Source organism: Canis lupus, chromosome 19 (genome assembly GCF_003254725.2).
Source record: "Canis lupus dingo isolate Sandy chromosome 19, ASM325472v2, whole genome shotgun sequence".
Classification (NCBI taxonomy): Eukaryota; Metazoa; Chordata; class Mammalia; order Carnivora; family Canidae; genus Canis; species Canis lupus.
This window is the reverse complement of record NC_064261.1, coordinates 36815525-36837793: the sequence shown is the minus strand read 5'-3', so window position 1 is coordinate 36837793 and position 22269 is coordinate 36815525. Positions and strand designations below refer to the sequence as shown.

Below are 22269 nucleotides of genomic sequence, written 5' to 3'. Positions count from 1 at the left end.
TTGAGTTGCTTCTAGAAGGTCTTTTAGGTAGATACTAGGAGTTCAGAGAAAATCTATTCTTGAATTTGCCATTTTCAAGTGCCTACAGCTCAAAATAATCAGTGTACCACAGTGGTATATTTTAGAGTGGCGTATCTTGAGTTCCTACAGATATATATTATGGTGACATATTCTACCTTTCACTGTCAGTTAATGTTTGCCTCAGAATAATCTGGTAAACTACTCACAGTGAGTTGAAATAATAACAATAAATGGGAATTGCAACATAGTGAGTGCCTTCTGTATACCAGGCACTCTAATATGTGGTTCCTTATATGATTTACGCTCTAAATTACAACCCAATAAGATATCCCTGTTTTATTCTTGCTAAAAAGGAAGTTAAGCAAATTCCATAGTATCATACAGCATAGTAGAAAAGTAGAAGAAGTAAAATCACACCTCAGGTTTATCGTCATTCCTATGGCTAGGCCCATTTCCTTCATTAATATGTTTCCCTTCCAAGAGATTTTGCATGTTAGTAGGCAATAACTTAAGCTTATAAATTAACCTTTCATGGGTAACATTTGAAAATCACCCAGGCTAAAGGGTTGGAAGCCTTTTAGGTACTCTCTACTCCTCACACTTTGTAGGACTCTTCTGTGGCTTTGTATAATACCAACAATAAGCCGGTTTCTTTTTAAGATAAAATTTCCCTTCAGTTGCTGTAGCTAAAGATTTGTATTCTTCCTGTCTCCAAATACCCACAGAAAAAGAAAACTAGAAAAGAGCCTTAGAAGCCTGTCTCTCGAAGGCTTTTGCTAATTGTCCTAGACCCCTGAGCAAATGATAACATGCACAACTAGAGTACCTGTGCAGTTCTAAGTGCTTTAAATGGTTTAAGCTTGGGTTATCTTCACACCTCCTATGAGATGTGTTAAGTCCCTGTTCTGGGAGGTGAGGACATCGAGATGCTGAGGTAATAAATCTAGTAGAAGTAGAACCCTGGCTTTCTGGAACCAGAGATAATAGTGCCATTTTACACTTCTGCCTCTTCATTATGATCTTCATGCAAATAATGTGTTGTCTCTTGAGGAAGATAACACTTTAATAGCCAATATGCAGATAGTCTGATGAAGCTTGATTCTAAAATAAAACAAAAGCAGGGCAGTGTGCCCATAAAACCTCAGGCTTCTTATATGTGACAACCTAAGACAACCTGATTGGTAGCTGCTGTCTGAGTGGGGGACCCCTGTGCTCTCCCAGGTAATATGGGTAGAATAAAGAGGTAGATGACTAATTCTATCTGAGCTAAGAGATCAGCAGGATACACACCCAGGACACTTGTAGGGGACACTAGAAGACAAGACATGAGTGATAGAATAGTGTTATAGACAACAAATACTTGAGTTGCTAGGTTGAAAAAATCAGTATGATATGTGAGGTCAAAGAGAGCATTCTAGAGAGTTTGGACTTGAGTCACAGGACTCAGGAAGGTTTGACAAGACTCTGTACCCTGCCCTTTCTTGCCTTCCATTAAGAACTTTGATTTGCTTTTTTTTTTTCTTTTACCATCTTGGATGACCCCCCAAAATTAAGTGGTAGGTGATAAGTAGTACCCATTGGAAGGTATGATTTTGATGATAAAACTATGTTCTGGAGCTTCTACTGCAACCCGTGGAGCTTTTCTCAGTGTTACTGCTTCCATATGTGGAGAAGAGGGCATGGAGGAGGGGAGAAACTTGCACAAAAAAGTCCCAAAGCATGAATTTGTCAGTGGAATGATTCTACAATCTAGTAAAATGAGGAAGATTTAAGCTGTTAGAAAAAATTTTTCTTTAGAATCTTCAGGCAAGAATGCTATGCCTTTCTCTGTTCATTACTAATCGAGCACCTTCAGCTATGTTTCCATTCCAAAAAGAGAGAGAGAGAGAGAGAGAGAGAGAATTACTGTGGTTTGAATAATGGTAATCATGGCATATTTCACATTTTGAAGTTTGAATAATTCACCTGAACTTAATTGCAAAATGAAATACTATATTTGTGCATAGCCCTCTGGTTCTACATTAGGAAAGAAAGGTATATTACACTTCCAAACCCTGACCCTGCTTTGGTTTTAGGAATTTCCATAATGAATCTGAATACCCAGGGGTTTCCCAAAGAATGTGAAATACCAAAAGAATGCTCAGGTGCCTTGAAGGTGGTGAGGATTAATTTAATGGGAAATGATTGCCTTCAGAAAACATGGGGAGGGAAAAAAATAATATAAATAGGTTTTGACATCAGACATTAGCAGATGATTTTATATAGGCATGACAGTATTGTCTTAGCACTTTGTTAATAAAAATTCTGCAGACATTTTTCATATTATGTTTGTGAGGAAATGATCATATAAATAAAAATGGGAGATTGGTGTGGAAAGAATATAAATATTGAACACATTTCATGCTGCATATCAATCAGTTAACAATGGGGTAGTTTCCTTGCCCTTTGTCATTATTCAATGCAAATTTATGAAATGGAAAAGGTATTATAAATTTGTTATGTCATTCGATTACATATTAAAAGGTGTTTTCATTTGAGTTGCAATCCATAAATATTGCATTACTGTGTCTCCTAGTTTCCCGTCAAAATACATTTTCCTCGTTAGGCAAGCATATGCCTTCCCTATGAAGCTGATCACCTTGGATGTGGTCATTAGTTCTGTTCTGTTGTCCAGAGTCAACTATCCTTTTCCTGAACCTCTCAGATGCATAGTTCTAAGAAATGTCATAAAATCCTTCCTTATACAGAATGTTGATAGCAACATGTCCAGACTTGGAAAACCTCCTCTTGTTTTATTATGATTCATTTTGGATAGCAGTCATACCACATTTTGTTCTATAGCACTGAGACTATTTAATTAAGAATTCCAAAAGACCACTTTTCTTTGCATTATATTTTATTTAGACAAAGAACATGCCAAACCTCTGGGGAAGGCTGTTAAATTATTTCTTAATACAGAAGGCCTGTGAAGATTTGTTTCCATCAGATTTCGGTGAAATGTACCATCTGTTCAGCTAAAGAGCTTCTATTACCAAAGCAGGTAGAAATAGGACCATCTTTGTTTTCATCAGCTTTTTGTATCCGTGTGACTATAGTTCCAACTTTCCCAAATCTATTCTAAATCATCAGAGTTCATATCATAGTGACTCTTTTATCTCCTACATACCAGGATCTCTTGTGTATAGGCCAGGCCATGAGGTAATTGACATCAGTCTGGCCCCTAGACAGTTGCTCTGAATTTATCTGGTTTTATTGGTTGGCATGGGACCACTGCTTTCTCTTTCTTTCTTTCTTTCTTTCTTCTTTCTTTCTTTCTTTCTTTCTTTCTTTCTTCTTTCTTTCTTTCTTTCTTTTCTGCTTTCACTTTCATGTGCATTTTTGTAAATACAAGAGCAAATTTTATTCTCTTCCTTTTTCCTTTCTTTCTCCCAACTTTCTTCCCTATTTCATTTGTTTGTTCCTCTCTCTGAACCAAACCAAACGCATACAGGGACACAAATATGCAAGCTCTTTTGTGCCTTTTACACACTGTTCCCTCTTTCTAGGCACGCCTTGCTTAAGTTTTTCCATTGACTAATCCTCCTTTACCTCTATACGCTTACCCCAAACAGTATCAGTTCCTTAAAATTTCTCTCTGTAAAGTGCCTTCCTTACCCACTGCTGGGTGGCTCACCAATCTGCATTCTGTGCCCTGTCTCTCTCTCTTTCTCTCTCTATGCCATTGATTGTGTTGACACCCTTGTTCATGTCCCCATGAAATAGTTCTAACTTCCTTTTGAGTAGAGACTGGTCTTTTATCTTAGTGTTCTTTGCACTCAGCAGTGTTAACACCTGATAATTACTGGATGGATGGATGGATTGTGTTTGGATAGAAATAAAAGTGACTGTCCCTTGCTCTGGGAAATGAAGTATATTAGATATGCTCATTCTCCTACTGGAGCCTTACAATTTAATTGGGAAATTTAAATAAGTATACAGATGTATGAGAGGAAGCAATATATGCTAAGCCCAACATAAAGGGAAAAACAGGTAGAAGAGTATAGAGAAATATGATAAACAGTTCAAAGCTCCAGTAGACAAGGAATTGTTTGAGAAGGAGGTGACATTTGAGTTATTCCTTGAGTTTTATTTCTCTTCACTCTTCTTCCTACTATTATGAGAAGGGGCCAAGGGCACAAACAAACAAAGAAACCCAGGAGAAAAAAAATAGTTTCTTTTTCTTTTCTTTTTTTTTTTTTTTTTTTTAGATATGGTCAAGAGTAGCTACTCTAAAATAGGTCTTCCTTATTTCATGTTCTTTCACTGCTTAGTAACTATGTGACCTTGATCAAGTTACTTAGGCACTTCAAGCAACAGTTTTTTTTTTTTTTTTTTATCAAATGGTGATTAAGGCTGAGTTATTATAAGAAAACAAAGGTAGAGAGAAAGAGATAATTTATGTAACACTCTTACCATGATGGATGGCATACAGTAAGTGCATAATAATAAGTATTTGCTGCTATTGTTGTTATTATTAAAACCCTTTCCAATGAGATGTATCTGTTTCTAAGAGCATTCATTTATTATGCCTTATTACATAAAACAAACAATGTTGTGAAAAGTAACTATGCGACAAAACCCTTTTAAAGTATTTATTAGATTGAACCATATAAAACTCATTTTATAGCTCAAGAATGGTTAAGTTTCAGCAGTTTCATACTGTTCAACTTAATATATATGCTTTAACACATTTAGAATCTGGCCTATAAATCAGAAAGTCTTGAAATGGAAAAATTATACATGAGAAAAGTTTGTGATCTCATGATCCACTAATTTTAAGCAATAGTCATGATTAAACTCTAGTTTGGCAAAGAGATTTGGGACATTCACTGGACTATAGCATTAAATATTGAATAGGTAGCACTTCAATTGCAGTAAGACCTTCACACCCAGATCTTAATTTCTAGCCTAGATTGCAAGCATGGTGAATAACTCAGTCCCTTGTTTTCTTGGTTTTCACAATTTGCCAAACCAGAGATTGAAGTCTATTCTGGAGAATATAGTTCAGATAAAAGTTATGTCGCATCTCTAATGTGCCACAGAGACAGCATACCTGTTGAGATGTAAAAATTGGAAGAGTCTGATAAGCTGTATAGGTTAGGTTCAGAATATTTCAGGAATCCATTTTTTAAAGATTTTATTTATGCATTTATTCATGAGAGGCACACACACACACAGAGAGACAGGCAGAGGGAGAAGCAGGATCCCTATAGGGAGCCTGATATGGGACTCCATCCCTGGACCTGTGATCATGACCCGAGCCAAAGGCAGATGCTCAACCACTGAGCCACCCAGGTGCCCCGGGAATCCATTTGGATATGTAGATTTTAGTGATGTTTGAGCTGATTCTTAAAATATTTGAAAAACTCTACTGTTGGGTATATGGGAGTCACATTATGGAAGGGAATATAATAAGTAGGTCTGGAGGCTAGAAAACAAGGGGTATATTGCAAGAATCAATTCCATATAGCCATGAAAGGCTGCACCTTTAATCTTTAATCTGACATTATAGTATATGAAGAGGAAAGGGGGGAAATAAGGCCATTGGAAGAAGCAGGTACTTCAAATGCCTCACTGCATGGTTCACTCATTGTCCTGTAAGCAGCAAGGGTGAGTCCATGCAAGGTTTTTAACTAAATTTTTGAAATAGTATGAATGATTCTTAAAAGAAGATTCACTAGGTAAACTGCATACATAGATAGGAGAACTAGTTAGAAGATTTTCAGAGAAATTTAAGATAAGGAAATGAAGCCTGTTCTACACAGGGACATTGATCAAGGAAAGAGAAGGGCATTGAAAAGAAGGAATTGGCAGTACTTGAGAAGTAGTAGGAAGGAGGGGGCAGTTGAAAAGAGGCTGCAGACCTTTCATCCCAAGTGACTGGGGATGATGATATGAGTATCAATCAGAAAATAAATCTGTCAGTCTACTTGCAGTGCAGAGGGATTTAATCCACAGAAGCACATGCCTGAAAAACAGAAGCTTCAAGGAGCAAAAGTCAGAGTGTCTCTATTAGCTGTCAAGGTCAAGCTACGCTTATGGGTCAGACTTAGGAGGTTGCTGATGCTGCCAAAAGTGGAGAAACCATGTGAACTGATGTGGGTGATGAAGCAGCTGTGTAGCTCTGAGACAGGTGACAGACAGGGAGTGCAGAGTCTAGCCAACTCTGGCAAGCCCACATGATCTGTGCCACTGTTGGCAGGGGAGGAAAAACAGATGCTTCCTTTCAGCTTCCAAAATATTTTGAGTGCACCTCATTCACAAAACCTGAAAGCTGGCAACACAGTCTGGGAAGATGCAGTTCCCAGGCTTCCTGCTGCTGAGCCAACAGGGAAGACATGAGAAAGGCTGGCAAGGTTGCCCAGGGCCCAGAATAGAAGGCAGGACAGGGCAGAGAGTCTATAGAAGATGTGGTGACTGGCAAATATGCATTAGGATCTGGTGGGGCATTGAGTTGTGCAAGTCTGGTAGGCTATAGGAAAGCCACATGTAGGCTTGGAGATTTAGATTTGGAAAAGGTAGAGATGAGATTAGAGAGAAAGATGGAACACAGAGAGAGACAGGCAAGAGAGGGAGAACAAAAGACTGAGATCCTAGCCATGAGGAGTGTCCGTCCTTGGTGATGGAAGAGGGAGATGTCAGTAGGAAGCAGAGAAGTGTTCAGATAGGAAGGAAGGGCACCTAAACAACATAATCAGGATGGTAACAGAGAACGAAGTTTTGAGAAGGAAGAGATGGCCATTGCAGGCAAATTGCTCAGCCCAAAAGAGTCTGAAAAGTTAAATGTGATGATTTCAGGTCTACTGATGATAAAAAAAACCTCCCTGAGCATAGTGGTCAGGACAAAAGTCAGATAAAAGACCGTTGTTGAAATGGATTAGGTGGGGGGAAATGTGAAAACAGAATAGATAAACTACAAGTGGTAAAGGGTAAAGAGAAAAAATGATGGATAAATTGCAAAAGGAGAGTGGGGACAAAAGAAGTTTCCATTTGGATAAAGTTTATGTTAATTTGTTTGATGTTCGGTGAAATAGGAACTCTTGGGAAAGAGACACATAATGCCTACTAAAAGGGCAAATTGGAAGCAAAGGTCCAGGATACGTGAGGGAGAATGGAATCCAGAGTTCCAGTCGTAGCCATGGCAGACAGGACTCAGAGTCCTCTACATCTGTAAATTTTCTAATTGGCATTGCCTCTCAGATGATCATGAACATATTGAATTCCCCCAGAGAGTATGGTATTTCAAAGCAAGGACGACAACAATGTTTTTCATAGAATGGTAATCATCCAATCTATCTGTGTAGAAAATCTGGAAATAAAGCACCACCAAAAACACTACCAGTCAGTGTGGATGCAAATTTCCTCATATGTAAGGTGCTTCCTGCCTCAAATAGCTACACTTATTAACTGCTGCATGATAATGATACCTTTCTGTTGCAGACTGTGGTTGGGCCACACTCATACATTAAAAGAAGATTGACATTTGATTTACACAACTTTACTAATCAATTTCTTGGCTGTAGAAAAACTGCGATATCATTTTAGAGCCCCTATTATAGCCTAACAAGAGAGAGATAATTAAGTCCTAGGGGACCCACATTCTAGCCAGGTATTGCAGAAGGGGCCCTTTCTCTCTCCTCCCCAATCCGGGAGAAGACTCTGCATTTCACAATTAAGTGTGCTCCTCTTCTTTGTCTGGGGGAGGCAAGGATGATTGGAAGAAAGTTGAATGTGCTGCTCATTACTTGGTTTTTGACATTTGTTTAGTGTGGGTTTATAGTCTTTCCCTATATGACAATAAAACCACATGGATGGATGGGAAGCCGAGGTCTGCACAGTTTCTTGTGTTCGTATGGAGGGAAAAGGACTTTGACCATAGATCTGAACATCTTAAGGTAGCACAACTTTAAGTTAAAAAACAGTTAATGTTGTATATTTCTATGCATTGTGTGATGGTATTTTCTAGTAGTAAATCAGCATTGTGCACAGATGACCCTTGGACAACAGGGGTTTGAACTGCATGGGTCTGCTTGCACATGGATTTTTTTTTTTTTTTGATACAGTTGAGTACTATAAAAGTATTTTCTGGGGATCCCTGGGTGGCTCAGTGGTTTGGCGCCTGCCTTTGGCCCAGGGCGCGATTCTGGAGTCTTGGGATCAAGTCCCACGTCGGGCTCCCTGCATGGAGCCTGCTTCTCCCTCTGCCTGTGTCTCTGCGTCTCTGCCTCTCTCTGCCTCTCTCTCTCTCTGTGACTATCATAAATAAATAAAAATTAAAAAAATAAAATAAAAGTATTTTCTCTTCCTTGTGATTTTCTTAATAACATTATTTTTCTAGCTTACTTTATTGTAAGAATACAGTATATGATACTATACAAAATATGTGTTAATTGGCTGGTTTGTTATTTGTAAGACTTTCAGTCAACAGTCAGCTATTAGTACTTAAGTTATGTACAATCAAAAGTTATATGTGGATTTTCATCTCTGCTGGGGGGGGGTTCAGTGCCCCTAGACCCTGTGTTCAAGGGTGAACAGTATTGTTGCTCATCAGCTGCATTTCAAAACTCATATCACTTGGCAGATTTTGAGTGTTTATCTTTGCTTAGTTTCTGTTTTTTTTATACTAAATCTGAAATGTGTTCTTTCTTTGATGCTTTTACTTATCAAAGAAAATTTATTTTTTGAACTTAGTTTCAATATATAGGTCCTCTGCCCTTTCCCCCCCAAGTAACCTTGCTTTCATTTTGTAACATTGATAGTTCAAGGATAAATGGACACTATTTTGGCCTAAAGTCACTGTATTTTTCAACATCTATTTCATTGGGCAGAAATGTGCAATAAAAGTGCTGTATAAAACTTGTAATCTATGATAAGAAATACTTGAAGACAATCGGCTTTTATTTAATATTAACGTCGTGGCTGGGGGATTTTGCAGTTATTAGTATCAGTTTTATTTATTGGTATTAGTTTATTGGTATTAGTTTATCAGAGCAGCTTTTTTTCCCTTAGCAACAGATATTCTGATATGGCTATTCTTTATCTTCTCATAGACTCCCCAGGCCAAGAAGGACACACTGTGAATACTGGAGGAAACCTAAATATTCCAACTTGTTGGGAGAAAATACCTATGTATAGAGAATACAATGAGACAAGTGCTCAAAATATGAATAGGTACCCACTGAGGAAGAATTACCTTAGAGGTCTTCGTTGACATTGTTTGAAATGTAGCTAATAAACTTCTATGAATCAATGAAGGTAACTTTAAATGTATGTAATTCAGTTGAAAGAGCCTTAACTGATTTGGCTAACAATGATTTAAAATGATTTGCATTTGATTAAAATGCCAACGTATATATAAAACTAAATGGAGCACTTTTACTTTCAGTAGATATATAGACTAGTATGCACACACACTTTAAAAAATATTTTATTTATTTGTTTGATAGAGAGAGCAAGCATAGGCAGACAGAGCAGCAGGCAGAGGGGGAGGGAGAAGCAGACTCCTTGCTGAGCAGGGAGCCCAATGCAGGGCTTGATCCCAGGACCCCAGGATCATGGGATCATGACCTGAACCTAAGGCAGATGCTTAACTGACTCAGCCACCTAGCTGCCCCTAGTATACAAACTAAAAAGTATACTTCTTATTAAGAAAACTCACTATAAACTATGTAAAAATTACAAACAAAATCAGTAGTTGTGTTTGAAAGTCCCTTCTCCATCAAGCCAAATTCTACTCATTTCTCAAAGTTTAGCCTGCATCAGCACCTCCAGAGAGTATTTCTTAGCCTCTTATATCTCTTTACATTCAAGACATTTTCTTCTGGCACTGATTACATTGTAGAGTAATTGGTGGTCTGCTTGTATCCCACACTTGGCAGCTTTTCTTTACTCGAATTGCTAGTTAGCGCACAAAGCACATCGTAAGCATGATTATCAAATAAGGGGATAGATAAATGAATGAGGCGATAAATGAGTGAATGAATAAATGAGTGAATAATTATTCATATCACAGAAGGTATTATTTTTAAGTTTTCTGCCATTGGAATTAAAATGAGTTTCATCTAAATATGCTTTTCCCTCTATTTTTCAACATTGTATATACCCCAAATGAAGTAATCCCACAACTTAGGAAAGTTCCACTCACCAAGGATAAATTGATACTCCACTGCATCATTTGGGTAATAAAAAAAAAGATGAGGGTGCCTGGGTGACTCAGTCAGTTAAGTGTCTGACTCTTGTTTTTGGCTCAGGTCATGATCTCAGGGTCCTGAGATTGAGCCTTGTGTTGAGCTCCAAGCTCAGTGAGGATTCTGCTTGAGATTCTCTCACTCCCCCATTATCTCTCCCCCCTACTTGCATATACACTCAAGCATGCCCTCTCTCTAAAATCAATCAATCAATCAATCAATCAATCAATCAATCTTTAAAAAATAAAAAGAAAATAAAAAGAAAAAAGAAAAAGAAATGCAATACACACTGGAGCCCCTAACAAGCTAACAAAATCATTGTAAAACTATGAAACCTGGGCATGAAATTGTTTTTATGATGTTTAATAGTGCCAGATAATATAGGGTAAGTGTTTTGGGAGGACAAGAGGGTAAGACATAGATTCACGTATGTTAATGGGCTAGAATATGCTTGTAAAAGATACAGATTCCTGGCCTTCAGTCCCAGAGATTCTGATTTACAGGGTCTCAGGTGGACCTGGGAATCTGAACTTTTAATGAGAACACTTGGTGATTTTTGCAGAATATCCCAGGGAAAATACTTTTCAGTGGAATAAGGAAGTCATCGGGAAAGCAGGAGGTGAGACTTAGGCTGGAGCCTGAAGGATGTTTGGATAGTGATGGAAGGGAATGAGCAAATATCCTTTTTCTTACAGTAATTGGCAGAAATATCTCTATCCAAATTCCAGATTATTATGATGATTGACAGATGCATTTTTGTGACATCCCAGTGTCATGTTACTCTGGGAAGAAATATGGAAGTCATATTACTCTGATGCTTCCTTTTTTTGTTTGTTTTTAATCTAACATAGAAGCAGATTTTAAATTGACTTCTTTTACCCAGTTTTCACTTTTTACCTGCTAAATCTTGACAAGTCTCTACAGCTTAGAGTTTCTAAGAATCAAACATGCCTGTTATTGCCATACTTTGAGTTGTGATGATATTTTAACCAAGGACTATTGGGTGAAGAGTTGTGAAACATTAGATGTCTGCCTCCACTAACAACACTAAGAAACCATTTCTTCCATTTTCTTGCCAATAAAAGTTGGAAGGTTATAAACATTTTGTAGACATGCAGACTGTTTTTCTTGGTTGGTAGAGATTTACTATAAAATAAGCTGCATCAAAAACATGACTATGTACTGTCATGCTGAAGCTTGATAGTGTGTTCTTCAAAGCAAAGCAGACTTTGAAGGTGTTTGTTTGAAGATTCCTTCATCAGAAGGAACACATTTGTGGATAATTCAGAATGCTCAGAAAGACTAATTAATTGCATAGGCTGACAATCAATTTGGCATGAATGAAAGAAAGATGACAATCAATATCGAGCTGAGAAGTGAGAAGAGTTTCAGCAGTGACAGCTCAGTTGCCCAGCAGAGAGAGAAGTGGTACCCAACAAGAAAAGACCAACAAAATGCTTCTTGTCTTTCTTGAGTTTGGGCACTAAGTCATCTAGAGACAGTTTTGTATAATCACACAGGCAAGGTGGGCAGTCTTTGAGAGGTGGTTCCATATATGTCTTCAATTCTGACAATCCAAGTGTGGAAGTCATTATATTAGCACCAGTAACTGGTTCTCTTCTCATTGCTGGGTTCTCAGAAAACTAAATTTACCATCAACCCTAGCAGTTAGTTGGTCCATGTAACTAGTTCTGCCCAATAGCCTTCACATTGAAGTGAAGTTCACATTGAAGTGACAGTTCTGGAATGAGGCAGTAAAAATCCCTACAACATTCTTTAGTTTCTCTTTCCCCAGCTCTGATGAAGGCTTCATGATGAAAAGGTAGGGAAGCCTGAATACTTGGGTTATTCCACTGACAGATTACAATATTTAACATCTAACTAGGATACTTTTGGAATAAAAAAGATGCTATTGATAATTATGCCATCACACTAGGTATAAACTGGACTGCCTGGGAAACAGGACATAGAACCACTCTACGCATGGAGGATAGTTAACTGCTGAGGTATTCAGACCTTGTGTCAGTAAGAAATTTAGTTATTTTTTTTTTTTAAGTCAGCAAGCTGTTGGGGTTAATACTTGAGCATAACCTACTGTATAATGACTAACACAGTAGGTAATGCTCCTAACAAGCTGTTGTCTGAAACACTGGGGAGAGGTGCTTTATCTCTGTACACTTTTTGAAAATAGATGAAGAGAGTGGGTACCTCTGTAAAGTCTTAACTTGTTTAGCTGATACTCCCAAGGAAGCTGTTCCATTATGCTTCTCATATCACTTCCTAAAGATCTCTAATTCAAACAGTCTTGATTTCTAAAAGAACTATCTTTAAAACCGCAATTTTGAAAAGTGACAATGTATGTAACATTTAACATTTTGTCTTATTGAATCTTCATAACACCTCTCTAAGGTAAAGAGAGCTGGTATGCAATACCCATTTTGCAGACAAGGGAGCTAAGGATCAGAAAATTTGACTTTTTCCTAAGCTATGTGCTGGTAAGAATATCTCCCCCCAGACCTACCTATGCTACTTTAGACAGTACCTGGGACTGAGATATACTTACTGTATTATGCCAGAGGAGTTTGAGGTGGGGATAGGATTTGATAATACCACTTCTCTGGCTGTGCTGTGGTTTTGTAATGTCTGCTTATTTAAGAGAAGCCACTCTGAAATATTGTGGATCAAACATCACAAGACATATGCGATTTAAAGAGCAGGCCCAGTGAAGAATGGCCTATTACCATTCATAAGGCTACAAGAAGCCAGTTTTGTGGATTCATGATGCACTTCTTTACCATAATTGTACCTTTTTTGTCCAGAAAATGTAACACTATAGTTTGACCCCAAATATGGCCAATTGGATTTTCCTGCCTTTGCCCTACACACACACACACACACACACACACATACACACACACACAAATAGTGACAGATTACCACCAGTTACTTACCATTCTGCCTTTTACATTATTCAGATCTAGTGTGATTATTGGCTTGACCTCTCTAAGCTTTAATGACTTAACACTTGTCAAGATCCAAAAAAAGAAAACTCACTAAGGTGTGAAAAATGAGAATCAAATTCAAGATGAGTTTTCCAATGAGAATCAAGTCTAATCATTTCATTCAATTAGTAATTTTCTCCTAGTCAAATCCTAAACACGTCCAGAAGTATGAGAGAATAGAGTATCATCTGTTTGATGTATTCTTTGGGATTATAACTATCTGATGAGGAGACTGTTACAACTGTGGAGAAATGTTATTTGTTGTCTGAAACCTAGCAAACCTCATTTTGAGTATGTAACATCACTATATTGCTGTATTTAAACTTTCAAGAGCCCAGTGAATATTAAGAAAGAAATCTTGGTTGTCTGGTCCACCTTTTATTATTGTTTGACTAAGGTAAAATTGTAAAATTCTTATTTTAAGAAATTGGAAAATGATGCTCCAAGTTGTTACATTAGTTTTCTAGAACGGAAGAGCCTCTGATTAAAATTATTCAGTGACTATTCTCATATTATATTAAAATATTTTTTGTTATTCCTACCAACAGTGGCCTAAAGGAATAAATATTGAGGGCCAATAATAAATTGAACTGTCTGCTATCTTCAGAGTTCCCCTAATATTTGAATACTGAGCTATAAAGGTCTATCCCCCAAATAATACATTTATATTAAAAGTACTTATCTTGGCAATTCAAAGTCTTTTCTGAGCTGTTTCAGACTCAAAGAACATTCATGCTTTGGGCTGCTCAAGAAAATTTTTAAAATAACTAAATCTGGGTTTATTTGTGAAAATTCATTATTCTGAATTCTATTAGGACACATTACAGCGATAGATTTAGAAGTTAAGTAGAGGAGCTCATAAGACTGGACATGAGTGGTTATATGAACTGCTAACTATTTTGTAATAATAAAACATGATCATTGTAATAATTAATAATTATTGCATTAATTAAAACCTCTATTCCCCTAAGAGAATTAACCCATTTTATAGACTTCTTAGGGATTCTTAGGAGCTAGTGCAAACTCTGCCTTCGAAGGGTTAACCAGAACAGTGGAAGCTATTGAACTACATTTTTTCTTGGTACTCACACATATAGGACTCTCCTTCTTTCTTTTTCTTTCTTGATGAGTGTGAACTCTGTAATAGTCAAATGAATCCAAAAATGCAACTCCATGTTCTACCACTGTCAGGAAAAAACACTTGGATTTGCTTGTTAACATTCAAGCAATTCCCTTCAACTCCACACAGAGAATGGGACTTCTCCCCTGAACGCATCTATCCATTTCCCTGCCTTCTCCACGTCTGCCTCTCCCCATTCAGCGAGCTCCCCGTGAGGGATCAGCACCAGCCTGCCTATGAGAAAATTTATGGCGCTTTCTGCTCACATACACATGGCCCTGAAGTGAATATGATGTAGTAATTCAAATTGGACTAGCACCTTTCGATCTGTTTATGAATGGTGTTGCATCCCCATGAGTGAATTAGAGCACCTTGGTTTCTGGGCAACAGTATTATTCTTGCAAAATTTGTGCTGAATTAAAAATATATATCATCTAGGAAAGAAATAAGAGATTCCAACCCTCCGACATTTATCGAGAGTGAGTTTCGGTTTCAGGGCAGTTTTCAGTTATCTTTGCTGTAGATTTACTGTTCCTAACCATTGCAGCGGGGATGAGCAGAGATCAGGTTAAGAACATCAAAGTCACAGCCGACCTGGGGATTGTCCCTGCTTACATGCTTAGATGTGCTAGCTTCTAAGTGAGGAAACTCTCATTTTCTGAGGAAACGAGTTGGTTCAGCTGGGTGGAACTCTGTACTAAACCAGCAAAGTTTCCGCATGAACAGTTTCCTGTTAGATTTGAAAATTAGTAGGCTCTTCTCTCCACTCCTAAGCTTGAAGAAAGCTTTGCACTGCAATTAAAATGGGGAAGTAGGATGTGCCGTTGAGCAAAGCAATGAGAGTAGAATGGGAGAAAGGAATTGAAAGCAAATGATATGGGAGGTCATGCAAAATATGTTGTTCATTAAGATAATTCTATCCTTTCTGCCCCAGCACGAGAGCGGTAAGCTGCTCAGAGTTTAGTCAGCCAGAAGTTCGAAGGTGTTGAGGGTGTCCAGGCTAGACTGAATCTAGAACCCTGGCCTCATTAGGGTACTGTTTCAGCCCTCTAAGCTAATTAGCTACAAATGAAGCGTATTGGCTGTGGACTGCATATTCAAGGTGACAAAAAGAGCAAGGAGTTATTTCTGGGAGATAGTTGGTTTGTTTTGCTAATAGCCAGAAACCTGGCATGTTAGCCCCACATGTCACAACTTAAGACTTACCCTCCAGTCTTGCTGGCATCTCTCATTTGTCACTGTTTTTCTCTGGCAACTTAGATTTACATATAGGTCTGTGAGGAAGTGAAAAGGAGTCAGGGATGGATGACTAAAGAAATTATTCAATTCATTCATTCACTCAGAATTTATGGACTACCCACCCAATAATAGTAGCTATGCTCAGGTGCTAGAGATAAACAGGGCAGAAGTCATTGACCTCAAGAAACTCAGAGGTCATTAATAAGGCAGAAATGAATGAGTGTTGGTCTTGCAACCTCTCACAGAAAAGACAATGAGGGAATATTGAGTAATTTTATTACTAATGTATTACGTGATTAATCAGCAAGAACCCATTAAAATATTTCTTGAAATATGACTCAGTTGAGCTTTCAGTTGAAAGAGCCCCATCAATTATCAGTTTGAGTAGGGGAGAGTGGCTTCTTGTTTTGCATTTACTTTGTTCTATTTCTGTCAAAAATGAAGTTATGCTAAACTGAGTGTCTGATCATACGAGTCACAAAAAGTCTAACGTTCTGATCAGTTTTTAGAATGTCATAAGGCAACAGCTCTTATATTTATACCTGTGCTATCTTAAATACACTGTTGACATATATGAATTTAATTTCTTTTCTCTGAGTTGGGTAGAGCTTAACTTTTTAAAAATAGCTCACTTAATATGCATATGAACTTATTACACCTCTCCAAGTATAATTTTGGCCTATGTATTTTTAGTTGACAGACACTTGACCTGTATTTAGGGGAAGGAAGGACTTAGTCACAGGTCAGACAATCAAACAAACAAAAAAATAAGAAAGAATGAATGAACTGGAAGACATTGATTAAGGGTGGTGTTAAACCCTTAAAAAAAATGAAAGAGAGAAAAATAAAAGAAAAAGAAAAAAGAAACTCTCTGCCTAGAGCTAGCCTAGAAAAGGGAATCAGGAAATAAAAGGAATTATTTTTAGCCACGTTTGGAAAACAAATTGTAAAACTGTTCTGTGTGAAGACTGGTAATGCAAACCTTCACACATTAGCTATCAAAATAATAAAATGAAGCAAAATGTCATTGGGCATCAAATGACAATGGATAATGCTTCACAGTCTTTGATTTTCAAGATAATAAATGGAGATGTTTGCTAAATGAGAATTTAAAAAAAAGAGAAGTTGTTATCAGGGAATAGATAATAGTATCTTCTCGTCAAGTTCAAAATATTTTCTCTATGACCAGATTCATAAAGGTTATGGAAAAATGAGACAACTTAATTTTTCACCAAAGGTTGGGATGGGTCCTTGCAACTCTGTTCCAAGCTGCAGCTTAGAAATGTAATTGGTTTTAATTAATTATGAAGCAGTGCCAGAAAACATGTTCACAATATTACTGTGGGTCTTGGCTGCTTGAGAATCTAACAACTTCCTGCCCACCTCTTTTTTCTTCTTCTTTTTTTTTATATAAAGCCAAGAAGAATGGGGGAAGGTGAGTAGATGTTTTTCTTTTTGATCTAGCAACTTATGCACAGAACTTTTAATTATACAGAAGAGATAATTCAGTAAGATGTGCACTGACAGAATTATATTTTAACTTATGAAAAAAGACAAGATTTTATTTTAACTGAGCCTAACATTTGGGATACATTTAACCCAAATGTTTATAAGTGAATGAAAAGTGTGTTAAAATAAGAAAGACCTGTAACTCCTGTGCTAATATGGGAAGAGAGTTGATGAATATGTAGAAAACCAGAGGCCAATCTCTGATCTGTCATGCACAAACTGACTGATCTTGGGCAATTCATCACCATTATCGTTATTTTTTATGGTAGATTCAAAAAACAGCATGGAAAAATCCACTACCATTGAAGAGATTATCTTTGTTTTTTCATATAGTGAAGACAAATATTAGAAATTGGCTCTGATCATTTAATATTTCAGAATCTGTGCCTTCTCCACATCTTTTTTTTAATATGAATTTAGTTTGTCTTTTCTACCAGACCTTAAGCTTTCCCCAGGTCAAATATGGTGTTTTGCCTTTTTGGGCTCACCATCCCATAGATATTCACCAAGGTAACTCTTCTTTAGGAGTTCCGACTCTTCTTAATTAAAATAATTTCCTGGGGCACCTGGATGGTGCAGTCATTTAAATGTCTGATTCTTGGTTTTGGCTGGGATCATGATCATTAGATCAAGCCCCACATTGGGCTCCACACTCAGTATAGAGTCTGCTTCAGATTTTCTCCCTCTCCGTCTTTCCCACTTGTGCTCTCTCTCTCTCATTCTCTCTCTCTGTCTAATAAATAGATAAATCTTTTAAAAAATAATAAAATCATTTCCTGGATGTAAATAGGCCTAGTGGGAAAAGACTGTTCTTTTACAGTCAGGAAAAATGGTTTAGTCCTAACCTACCCAACTAACCATGATCCTGTGAGTAAGCCTTTAGTATTTCTGTGACTCTGCTTTCTTAACTACCACATAGATGTAATGATCTTTTACAAGTACATTATAATGATTAATAGATGTAAGTTGTTTGATAACTTGAAAGTTCTATTTAATTTTGTTGTTATCATTAATAACATAAGGCTTGTGAAAATACAGGAAACAGATTTTACTCTCCTGGCTGGATGTACAAAGAAGGTAGCTCACATAAATGTCACAACGCATTCTTTGAGCACTCATGATGGTGTTCCCTGTTTTCTGAAATCCTGAGCGAAGTCTTGGTGCCATCCCCCATGAAGGCAGAGTTTCTCCAATTACAGTCCAGAGATGGACTGGCTCAAATCATCTGCAGTTTCCTTGCTTGCTGCTAAATAGTTTTATGCCATATTAGAAGGGTTGGCATTTTGAACTATATTCCTTCAGTTACTGTAATGGTCTTACCACTTCATGGAATTCATTGGCCTCCTGGAGCCCTTAATTTGCTATGCCAGACCTCTTAGTCAAAGTAAGAAGCTATATCAGCCTGCTTTCCCTCAAGTCTTTTAAACTAGTAAAATACATGCTTCAGTATGGGACTAGAAGAAACAGCCAACTCAGGTTTTGGATGAAAGAACACTCTTTATGTTCAGGGCATCTAGTTCAGATGTCCTGCTCTAAGAGTGTGGTCCATGTATCCTCATGGATGGGCCCCAAGGACAAGGTCATTCAAACACAGAATATATATGGGCAATGCCTGGAAGAGTAACTACTTAATACTTTTTAAAATGAATTAACAAAGGATTCATATAATGGCATCTACTGAGTACCCACTTCATCTATAATTGAGGGAGACACATAAGAAATCTATGATATGGTTCTATACAAAATATTGTAATTTACTTCAGAAGACTGTGTGTGTGTGTGTGTGTATGTGTGTGTGTATCAACATTAAAGGGGAGATTTTTTAAGTGACAGAATGAATGATGTAAGGCATAAGGCTATAAAAATCAAAGAAATGGGGGGGCAATGAAGATGTCTCTTAGATACTGAAACTTGAAGTAGATTTTGAAAGATGGTTGCAAATGAGAAGATTACAAGGGTTTGACATTTCAAGAAGTAGTAATAACATGAGACAATGTCTGGAAATGGAAATGAGTGTGTTTGTTTTGGGGGGATGGGCATTGGAAGTAGGTATGTAAGACAAAATAGGATTATAATATACAATATACATTACAATATAACCCATAGAAATAATAATTAATGTTTACTAGCATGAATATGTAAAGATGTTTATTATTTGAAAGAGTAAAAATCTTGAAGTAATAGAAGTTCCATTAGTAGAGGAATGATTAAATAATTTATGGTGCATTCATGTCATGAAATACCAGGTCGTAGCTTAAAAGAATAAAGTAGATCTTTGTGTGCTGACATGGAAAGACCACCATGGAAAGACAACAGTGTGTTAGCAGCGAAAATGCATTCATGTAATATTTGTCAATTTTGAAAATTGATTTAAAAAAATCAAAGTGGTATTTCAGGAAGATTAATGTGGTGACATTGTGTCAAATTAAAAGGGAGTGATTGAAAGTGAAAAGGGATATTGAGAGATGTCTGTGTGAGTACAGATGCAAGAGGCCAAGGATAGGGACCTGAATAGTAAAGAGAAAGAGAGAAAACTCAGAGACATTCTGAAGAATTCTGAAGAATGATTTTAAGGGACTTTGTGATGGATTCCTAATGTAGGGGATGAAGGACAGAGAAGAGAAAATACATTTTAGATTTCCAGGTATCAGCTTATAAAATACACTGAAGAAATATTTCTACTAACTAAAATAGACCCATGTTAATTGAACCTCCTTTAAAGAAATTATTTATATATTTTGTCTGTTTGTTTCTCAGGATGGAAGAAACAGTACGAAATCTACTGCAGAGTCAAGGGCCTTCAGAGCAGAAAAAAGAAGAAACTGTAAATATAATGGTCTACCAGGTACGCCGTGTTTCTTCCTCTTGGCTGGGCTCCAGTTGGCTTGTTTTTCTTATATTTTTCTAGCTCTGTCTTCCCTAACCCAGAGATAAACAAACAAGTATGGTCCAGACCCTAGTACTAAGAGCCATACAGTCACCTCTGCTGAAGGAATCACATACATGTTTACTTATCTCCTTCATTTCTTGAACTCTGACTGTAAAAACATTGTAGATTTGGTTATAGGAAGGTAGAAAAAGTAAGTTTATAGTGAAACAGAAAGATGTATAAAAGTATCATAGTATTCTGTGGTCAGGGCGATAAGAGAGTTATCTACAGCATTCTCTGGGAACACAGAGGGGAGGGACTCATCCTTTCTGAGGAGTGTCATACCTTATGACACTTGGCATATTTTAAAGGGATGGCACTTGGAGTCCTGAGGGATAGGGAATAGGAGAAAGGACATTGCAAGCAGAGACGTGCCTTAAGATTGGGAGGAATCTGGTAATAAAAGTCACACTGTTGTTTTTTTTTTTTTAAGACATATTTATTTATTTGAGAGAGTGAGAGAAAGAGAAAGAAAAGTGGCAGAGGGAGAGGGGCAGAGAGAATTTCAAGCAGACTCCATGATGATCCTGGAGCCCAATGTGGGGCTCAATCTCTTGACCCCCGTTGGACATGAGCTGAAACCAAGAGTCAAATACTTAACCAACTGAGCCACCCAGATGTCCCCAAAGTCCCACTAAGTGGTTCTGCATGAAGTGGTTCTGTCCAGCCTAAAAAAGTCCTGTGAATCAAAAATTTAAGTCATCTGTTCCTCCTCATGGGTAACATCAAGCTTCAGTTATAACTAAATCTTTCATTATTGCTCTTATACTTTTCCTGAACTCCTCAGGATCATTCTATTTGATCTAGATTCTTTTTTTCTTTTGATTTCTCCTTTCTAATCTCTCCTCCACTTATTAGTCAAGCCTGCGGCGTTGACCCTTACCATCAGATTTCATTTTGTGAAATCGGAAGCTACTTAGAAAAACAGATATAGTTTTAAAAATGTGTTTTAAAACTATTTCCTCCTATAACTGAGTCTATTGGATTTGAGAAATCAGCTCTCCTTTCTGGGGAGGAGACAGTTATTAACTTGAATTAATGCTACATGGAAGGGATTTTTCAGTCATTGCTCTAATTGGCCTATGGCTCATTGGCTGGAAAATGGGAGAGAGACTCGGGCTGTATGATCCATAAAGTCACTTAGACATTCAACAGATGTTTATTGAGCTTCTAGTATATACCAGGCACAACCTTGTTCTCTGGGAGTTCAAGGAATGAGAATGAAGAGAAGAGAAAGATGAGTGTTGCTGGGTGGCATTGAGACTGAGGAAGGTCCCTGTCCTCTCACAAATCCTAGTCTAACTATGGTTGAAAGGAGCAAAAGAGAGTTTGCAAAATGCATGTGGTGATGCTGGTGGAGCACATAGTTAACACCTCCCTCAAGCCAGATTCTGTGTTTCAGGTAAGAGCTGGGAATTTATTGCTTCATAATATAAGGTGTTATTAGGACACCTGACTCAGATTTTCCAACTGTGAGATTTCTCTAACAGGAGCCAGAGGCCCAGGGAAAGCTTAGGCCCGTGGGAAAGCTAGAGTTTGTTTCATTTCCCAACACTTCCATCGTGGAAGTGTTTATTCTGAGGCTTTTATCACTGAGTTAATATAATAATAGCAGAGTAATAGCTTCCTGTGTTCCAAGCCCAAGCTAATTGCTTTGCATGCATTAAAGGCTGGTCATATTTTGTTCTAGGGGTGTGTTCCTGAAGACCTCTCATAATTTGTTATTTGTATTGTTTATAGCTTGCATAATTCACATGGTTTCTCTCAAAGGACAGTGGGTGTTTCTGTTCAGCAGCTGAAGCAGACTCACCACACTCCATTCAGGGGTTCACAGTTTACCAGCTTTACCACTGTGCAATCCTTGACTTTTTTTTAATTTGAAGGATTTTCATGATTTCAAGGTCTGTGCGTGAAATAACATTAGTAACATTTTTATGTGACCATTCGCCTCACTCAGAATCCCACTGAATGTGACTACATTGTAGCTCATTCAGCCCCCACCACAGCAGTGTCACTGTCCCCATCTTACAGAGGTAGACATAGGCTCAGAGAGGATGAGCACTGCCAGAGATGCACAGCCTGAAGTAGCCTCCAAGGTCCTTGCACCCTAACTGATCTGACTCCATACCCTCAGCTCATCACCCTGAGGAATTCTGGAGAGACTAAACGAGGGGACCCAGGTGAGCCACCTGGCTGTTGGAACCTGAACCTAGGTCTTTCCCC

General features: G+C 37.7%; 1 protein-coding gene across 10 annotated transcripts in view; it reads left to right on the top strand.

Moving 5' to 3' along the window:
* Positions 1 to 22269, top strand: part of NCKAP5 (NCK associated protein 5) — a 960379-nt gene that overhangs the window by 627774 nt on the left and 310336 nt on the right. For all 10 annotated transcript variants that reach the window (XM_049097384.1, XM_049097386.1, XM_049097387.1 and 7 more), the window contains one exon: positions 19875 to 19962. In XM_049097384.1, coding sequence (XP_048953341.1) covers positions 19875 to 19962 — 88 coding nt within the window. The remainder of the gene's footprint in view (positions 1 to 19874; positions 19963 to 22269) is intronic.